This window comes from Gavialis gangeticus, unplaced genomic scaffold, assembly GCF_001723915.1.
Source record: "Gavialis gangeticus isolate Ggan-Ray unplaced genomic scaffold, GavGan_comp1, whole genome shotgun sequence".
Classification (NCBI taxonomy): domain Eukaryota; kingdom Metazoa; phylum Chordata; order Crocodylia; family Gavialidae; genus Gavialis; species Gavialis gangeticus.
The window spans coordinates 19,064,922-19,073,383 of record NW_017729016.1 but is presented as its reverse complement, the minus strand read 5'-3'; the positions used below and the strand labels follow the sequence as shown (position 1 = coordinate 19,073,383).

Below are 8,462 nucleotides of genomic sequence, written 5' to 3'. Positions count from 1 at the left end.
ATTTCATAGACATTAGGGCTGGAAGGGACCTCGGAAGATCATCGAGTCCAGCCCCCCGCCCAAAGGGCAGGAAGTCAGCTGGGGTCACAGAATCCCAGCAAGATAAGCATTCAATTTGCTCTTGAAGGTGTTCAATGTAGGTGCTTGAACCACCTCTGATGGCAGGCTGTTCCAGACCTTGGGGGCTCGGACAGTGAAGAAATTCTTCCTTATGTCCAGCCTGAAACGGTTTTGTAGTAGTTTATGACTGTTCGACCTCGTCATCCCTTGGGGCGCTCTGGTGAACAAACGTTCCCCCAGATCCTGGTGGTCTCCCCGATAAACTTGTAGGTGGCCAGCAGATCACCCCTGAGCCTGCGCTTTTCCAGGCTAAAGAGCCCCATGGCTCTCAGCCTGTCATCGTAAGGTCTGTTTTCTGATCGTGCGCGTGGCTCTTCTCTGCACTCTCTAACTGGTGTTCTACTTCATAGCAATAAACCAGCACATGTTAATGCTGTGTTAAAACCAAAGCTGTCCTAAAATGACCAGCCCCATCAGGGGGAGTTAACTCCCTTCCTTCGTTGGGCTCCGAATTCAGTTTTCAAACTCATGCATGCCAAGATGAGGGAAAAAGGGGTATTTAAATGCAGCTGGAGTTTGCATGAAATAAGCAAACATTCCAATTAGTCCCTCGCCTCAGTTGGATCACATTTCATGCTCTCTACAGCTTCAACCAGAACTAAGACTGGGAATCTAACATGCAAACAGCCAGTTCATTTACTACAGCAGCATGAATAGGATTAAAATAATCGGAGAAGGAATTAAATGACTCAACAGTCATGTCTCGAGAGCAGGGGCGGCAAGAGACTGTTTGCAAGATCAGTGGAGTGGGGCTGGGAGGAATGACGCTGGGATAATGCAGCTCCGGTGCGGTGTGGGAAGACTCCATTTCCCTTGCGAAGAGCCAACGTGCCACAAATCTTTAGGCAGCGTATGTAAAATGTTCACTTGCATCAAGTGGTAAGCTAAGCCCAGGAGTGTCTGATAACCTGGGAGTGTAGCCACACAGAGCAGTGTTAGCTGTTACATGGGCATACTCCTTTGGAAGCTGTTGTGTCTGTCCAAGGGCATTCAGAAATCAAATGAATCCAGCCACAAGTGTGGGCGAGAGGGCTGCCAGGACCGTCAGCATGGAATATCTTGTGAACATAAGCTAAAGCTATGCATTAATTGCCACGAGCAGATTCAAGAAAAAGTAAGTTTAGATTCTTATGTGCATAGTCGATATAATTACACACCACACAGAAGCCTCGTGGTGTGTTTCACATAGGACTGCCAACCCTCCCGGACTGGCCAGGAGTCTACTGGAATCAGCATCGATCTCCTGGTGACTACTGAAAAGCAATCCAGCAGATTGATATTGTGAACAGGTTGAACAGTACAATTAATGACATGACATCATGTCGGGGGAAAAATAATCTCCTGGAATAGATTTGGTCAGAGCTGGTAACCCTAGTTTCACAGGGGAACAGATCAGAGCTTGGGTTTTTCCTGTCTACAAGTGTGGCAGGCCCATAGTGGGCATTCCTGCACTGAGCCACCCACCTCACCATGCCCGACCACCTACCAAGCTCCGAGTGCCTCCCTGGCGGCACCTCATGTCTGGCCAACCCCACTCCTGAAGCACACCAGCAAGCCTGGGGGTACCGTAGCCACCACCCAGTCGTCTGGACTGTTTCTGAGCCCTGTGCTGCCTGAGGTACACAGGCCTTGTAGTCCTTCAGGGTGTTTGACCCGCTGCAAAAGCTTGGTATGCTTCCTCTAGCCTGAACTATAAAAAGTAGCCTCTCTTAGTCAGCCTCTTCCAACAAGTCCACCACTCTCGGTACAATGAAGAACTTTACTGATTACTTTACTGGTTACAGTGGGAAGGCTTGGGGAAGGGGGCAGCATACAGAAGTATTACAGAATAACCTTAGAACAAACAGCGTGGCTGGGTAGCCTTTGATCATGCATCTGTGCTACTGTGTTGTTTTTTCAGCCCGACACTCGCAATTTTCTTGTCTGCAGGCAATAGGGAAGTGGAATACAGGCCTCATTCTGAAGTCCCCTCATTTGTTTTCAAGTGCCATTTGCCTGTAGTTAATGAGCTTCAACCACGGGGTCATCTGGGTCTCACAACATGGGCTGGTCCTTTACAAGGTCTGGGTTCAGTTCCACCTATGCCGTCACTATAGGCATTTCACTGGATACTTTTTGTGCCATTTTGTATGTTTGAGAGAGGGGCAGAAAGTCCAGGAAAAGCAGTGGTACTGGGAGAATAGCTGTGAGAAAAGCTTAGAGAGGGCATTTTGGGTTCAGTGCTGCCTTGGACTGTGACTAAAGCAGCCTTCTTCTGTTGCTTGATTCCTTCTGTGTCCACACAACATTGCATGTTCTTTTAAATGGCCAGGACTGCGTCAAAGATACCAGGGTCCATTTTCAACGTCTTCCCAAATGAAATAGGTCTCAGTTTGCTTCACTGCTTGGGTCAGAAGTTAAGCAGTTACCGGAAGGATGCCAAAGAAAAAAACCTTCACTGGCATTTTAGTCTGTGGCATTCCTTTCCCTGACATTGCATTAATGGCCAGCATTATTTAGCAAGACGACACCTTTCAGAAGGTATATAAAATTGAGAACTTGCCCCCTTGTAGCCATCTAAGATTCCCTTCCCTTCCCTTCCCTTCCCACACACTTACTTTGTTGTATTAATCAAATTGATAATGATACTGCACCCCACCTAAAATATCTGCATAGAGTGAACTGGAGAACTTATTCTGCATGACCTATTGCTAAGAGCCACGTACCGTTATTGATGCAAGGTAGCTGCCGCGTTCTGAAGCAGGAGACGGTATATTTTTCAGTGCTAGGCCAATGATCCTCAAATATACATTTTATGAGTGCTTTCACATGAAAGGAGCTGTATACACTTGTAATTTTAAATTATTAACCAGTGTGGATCCTTAATCACAGGTTTTGCTGGTGATGTTGTTTTGAAAAACCCCACAGCGGTCACGGCAATTCCCTGCGACTATTCCTAAATAGGAGGAAATCTGACAGCACCGTATAACATCATGTAACGCAAGGCAAAAATAGGAACTAGGATAAAAATACTGAGCAATACCAAGAAAGAGAGGGCTCTAATCTTTCTTATTTTCCTCCATGAAGTCCCATCTCTTTATTTGGTGGACAAATGCCTTCTTTTAAACCACTACGCTGTGGCTGTAAGTGTGGGGTAGACTACCAGACTGTCACCAAAGCTTTCCAAGTCTGCATATTTTCTTTGCGGTTCCTACCTGATGGCCGTGCCTCTATGATGTAGCCAGTTGTCGGTTTGTCGCCTGAATCTCCCTCAGTCCACTGCACAGTCAGTCCTGAAGCAGATTTTGTAACCTGAATTTCCTGAGGGGAACCAGGAGACCCTGAGGGATGAAACCAGAATAGAAACGTAAGGGGGCGTAGGACATGAGCATGCTGGGCTTTGTAACTTCTGCAGGCACACAGACACAAACGCACACAAAAAAAAGCTTTGGCCAAACTCTTAAGCAGCATAAGCTCATTTAACAGGTTGCTGGTTCATACCTTCTTCTAGTTCAAGCGCTACAGAATAAAATATCAGTTGCTAGGTTTTGCAGAGAAACCCCTGTCAGTTAAACAAAGGAAAAACCTGTCACTTTGACAACCTCCAAACATTGACACGGTATCACTGATAATCCTGCTTACCAAGTCAGCAAAGCAACATCCCCTGAATTTTAGAGAGCAGCCTGTCCATTCCTTCAACATGTCACTGGCACATCCAGCAGGGTTATCAATTTATAATGTCTATGCTCTGGGCATGACAATGAGATGAACTGCAGCAGCAGGGTATCTTCATCACAGCTGCACGCTACAGAAGCGATTTCAATGAAATTAAAAATCATTGCTCCATTGTTAGAGGAACGGGATCTATTTTGGGGACAGCACTCCTGGAGGCACGAGTGCAAGGGACGGGAACAATAGGAACTGATGGAGGGTCGCTGATTGAGGGGTCAGGAAGGCAAAAGGAGAATGGTGAACAAATACCGGAAAGACGCTTAATGGAGTACTGGGCAGAGAGAGGTAATTTTAATGCCTTTAACCTTCTAGCTGTAAATTGTAACCATTAACATGAATCACCTGTTTATCAAGAAAAATACTTTTAAAAACTCTTGGTCTCCAAACCGACAAAACCCAGGGAGCCTGACTTTATGCCTGCTGTCCTCCTTTCAGCATAAGGGGAGTGCATGGGCAGACACAGCCACAGGCACCAGCCAAGGCCTAAAGACAGATGGGAACCATTCTCAACTCTTACTGCTTTTACACCCAGAAACTCTAGCAACTTGGGCAGTTCTTCTCGCTTGGAATTGGAAGTGTGATCAGTGCCATCAGAATTACAGGCAGGCAGGGTCGTGATAGCTTTGATTCCTTTGGCTCGTCAGTCTGTGCTATAGTTCATTTCCACCGGGCTTTTTCAGAAGGTATTCCTGGATTTCACAGAGAAGGAACAAGCCTACCCATAGACAGCTGCAAAACCATCTACGTCATGACCAGAGCCCTCGTGACACAGCTTTCCTTCGGATGGGGAACATATGTGGAGTACACCGTGCGTTACTGCCTGCCGTTGGACTTTGTTAATACAATTTGATCTGCTCTGCTGATGCTCCTAAGGTCCAACTTACCCTTTGCTGGCCCAGCTGTGATGTTGGCTTGCAACTCGGGTCCATAGGTGATGGTCCTGGCTTGCACTCGAAACAAATAGGTCACTCCCTTGACGAGATCTCGGACTTTTAACCAGCGCTGCCAATTTCCTTTTATGTCCACAGTCACCACCTTGCTCACCCCTAGAATGGCCCATGCAGATGAAAAGAGAGGAGGGGGTCTCAGTGGGGAAAAGCCAGCTATCAAGCAGAGCTCATCCCACCTAGATAGCAAATAAAATGATCTCACAGTTTGCTAAGAAAGTATTTCTTACAATTAGCAGGAGTTTAAGTAGTGATAATAGCCAATTTTCAGCACTGATAAGTATAATTAGAGTTTAAGCTTGATAAGTGGGCACTGACAAGAAAAAAACCTTGCAACACAACTGGGAAATTACCAAGAGACTATGTGCAATGTTGGTAATTACACTGGGAAGGAAGGAAGGAAGTGAGCGAAAGCAGGAAGTAAGTGAAAGGAGTGCGAGCGCTTCCTCAACCAGAGCCGCTCTGGCTGCTCCCTCTTTGCCAGGCATCCTGCAAAAGAATTGCAAGGACAAACTCCAGGCTGGATTCAGCTTTGCTCTTCATCTTTTACAGCTGTCTGCACCAGTGCTCAGAGAGTGCAAAGCCAGTAGTGTAGCTAGGGGCAGACAAGAGGGACAGCCGGTCTAGCACTGATTTAGGGGGCACGTGCACTGTAGTAGCAGCAGGAACAGCTGGGGGTAGGGGGGTGTGACATGGATCTATGAACCAACGTCAGCCCCCAGTGTCTGGGATGATGATGATGACGGAAGTGGCAGAACAAAGTGGAGTGCAATATTGACTCTGAATGGGCCTTGCTGTTTAAAGGGACAAGGCAGCTTTTAAATCCTCTGTTGAAAGCTGAGCCCTGCTTCAGTCCCTTTACCCTAGAGTGGCTCAGTGTCCTCATTCTGGCTGGAGGAGAATTTTCTTGATAGAGGCACAGTGAGAGACAGGACCAAGACTCTCTTTTGAAGATCCTTGTGCAAGTCTTAGCATAAGGGGTTAACTAGGGAAAGTACTGGGGGATGGGAGTGGGATTGCAGTGCACTGTACTGTGTAATGCAGCCCAGAGGGAAGCCCTGGGAAGCTGCCAATGCTGTGAGAGCTGCTCAGGGGTGTCTGAGTTGCACTAAGGGACCTGCAAATTCAGAGGTGACCTGAGACGACATCAAGCTGCACCTCCTACAACCCTCACCCCCATCTTCCAGACGTGCACGTTCCTTTAACTAGGATACTGTCATCCCATAGGATAGGACTGAAGACATGTTGAGCATTCAATTTACTCTTCACTTTTAATCAGTAGGTTTTTTTGCATGCTTTTCTCTCCTGTGGAAGACTGACCACTGAAGCTAGTTCTTTCACCAAAGCTTAGAGTCGGCTGCATGTTTAAATTCATCAGTATACCAGGACAGTGCAGAGAATGGTATCTACCATATTTTCTGGCATACAACACCTCCTTCCCCCTGGACTATAATACACACTTTGTTTTTGAAGGAGAAAATGAAGAAAGAAAAGTCCTTTTTTTGTAGTAAGCAACTAAGTAGCAGCAACCAGAGGGCTGAGCCTGCTCACTGCTCCGCTCCCTGTGAATCGTTGCAGGTTTTACTTTCGATTTCACCTAGTTATAGGCAGAGCTGCTCTTACTGTACTTCTTACATATAATATGAGCTCCTCCAACTTGCAACAGCTTGTTTGGGGAAAGGTACATGCTGTATACAATAAATACAGCAATTGGAAAAAGTGCATTTCCCTGGGAAACTACTTAAGTGCTCCCCCTTCAACTCTAGGAGCATAATTCAAAGAAATACTGGAAAACAGGAATATTTGTTATTTCAAACTGAAATCTAAATGGTGAGGATGGGGTGGAGGGGGGTGGGGAAGGCTCCAAGGCAGTTTTGTTGTCTGTCTCTGGATAAAATATAAAATGGTAAAGTGTAAGTATGAATGATAGACGATCAGATGAGCAGAAGCTTCTGGGCAACGTATGTTGGCTATGCCCCATCTTAAAACTTGTCAGATTTTAACTAGAGCTCTGTCTAAAAGAGCTTTCCATTGGCTAGTCCAGCAAAATGAAGACTGAGGAGGGACATGCCTGATTTGTATAAATACAGCTGGTGTAAAAACCAGTGCCAGAGAAGAACCATTTAAGTTAAAAGACAACGCTAACTTCAGAATAAAGAGGTATAAACCAGCCATAAATATATTGAATCTGGAAATCAGAAGAGCTTTTCTAACCGTCAGAGAAGCAGTGTTCTGGGACAGCCTTCTAACAGGAGTAGTGAGGGCAAATAGGAGGGCAAGACAGCACAGACAGACATGAAAGGGAAGAGCAGAGAAGGGAAATATGAGGGTAGGGGATTAAATCAGATAGATACGAGAAGGCTGAGAAAGCAACTGGGAGGATCTGAGGTGTGGAATCATGACTGGGATGGTGGAAGAGGGAATGTTTTATTACTATCAAACACATAGTAATGGAAGTGATAGGGTAATACTACCAGTCTCACTTCCCCATGACACCCCAGTGCTGTTCTGGTAGATCAAAGGGGAGTCCTATTTTCTAGGAGTGTGCGAAGCAGGCCCTATTCAATTTGGATTCAGCTCGAATCAGGGATAGTGATTCAATCAGTTGATTCAGATCACTGTCCCTGACTCAATTCAGCCAAATCCGAATCTGAAGATTTGCTGCTGATTTGGAGAATCAGCGATTTGGACATAGACACAGCTTTAAATGTTTTTTCTATATACTTTGGGGTAGTGGGGATGGCTTGTGATCATTGCGATACTGGGGTGCATGGAGCATCCCACAGAAGTGCAGTGGGGGGGGCCTCCATGTGCTCAGCGGCAAACCTAGAAGTGGACTGGAAGTACTTCTGGTTCACTTCTGGGTCTGCTGGTGGAGCACGCCAGGGCCCCCCGTGCCCCCTGCATTCCCCCAGCTGGGCGATCAGCCATACGGGACCCCCAGATCCACAGGGGGACCCCCTGGGCAGGGAACAGCTAAGCCAATCACGGCAGCCATTCCAGCCACCATGGGAAGATTTAAAAGCCCCACTGGAACCTGGGGGGCAGGAGAGGCGGAGAGGAAGCACGCTGGCGTAGAGCACGCCAGACGCGCTGAGGCTCCTGCAACAGAGAGGAGCAGCACAGCGCAGCTGGTGCAACGCCAGCAGGCAGAGCAGGGGAGGCGTTTGAGCCCCCTGTAGGAGGCTGGGGGAAAGGAGGCAACTCCACAGCCCTCTCCCACCAGGGGTTTATTTCTTTTGGGGGAAAAAAAAAAAGAGAGAGAGAAAGAAGAGGCGTAAGAGCTAAGTGCCCTACTCAGAAGCACTGAGGTAGGTGCCAGCTTACACACACATAGCTTGCCAGTCTCTAGGGAGGGAAGGCTACTCATCGAAGCAGAAGGGGCAGCTGGACAAGTACCAACAGAGCTCACCCGGACATGGGGTCCCCCTCGAGGCAAGCCATGGTTGAGCCAGCACAACTGAATCACCATTTGCTGATGCCCATCTGGTTGGCAAGTGGATGAGGTGGAGGGGAGGTGGAGGGGAGGTGGAGCCCTGTGGAACATCGCACCCCAAACCGTGAGTACGGCCGTCCCCCGGGGAGTCCACCCAGGAAGAAGATCTCCACTGAACCCTCTCTCTTTATATAATAACATCAAGTCGTGGCAGGAAAGTTGAGGGGAGGGGCTCCACACTGGGCGGT

The 8,462-nt window shown here is 47.5% G+C and overlaps 1 protein-coding gene across 1 annotated transcript in view; it reads right to left on the bottom strand.

Annotated features, from left to right (window-relative positions):
• SDK1 (sidekick cell adhesion molecule 1) overlaps positions 1–8,462 on the bottom strand; it is a 551,260-nt gene that overhangs the window by 27,200 nt on the left and 515,598 nt on the right. Inside the window, exons 39-40 of the mRNA XM_019512615.1 lie at positions 4,716–4,877; positions 3,315–3,440 (exon numbers count right to left, since the gene is read on the bottom strand). Coding sequence (XP_019368160.1) covers positions 3,315–3,440; positions 4,716–4,877 — 288 coding nt within the window. The remainder of the gene's footprint in view (positions 1–3,314; positions 3,441–4,715; positions 4,878–8,462) is intronic.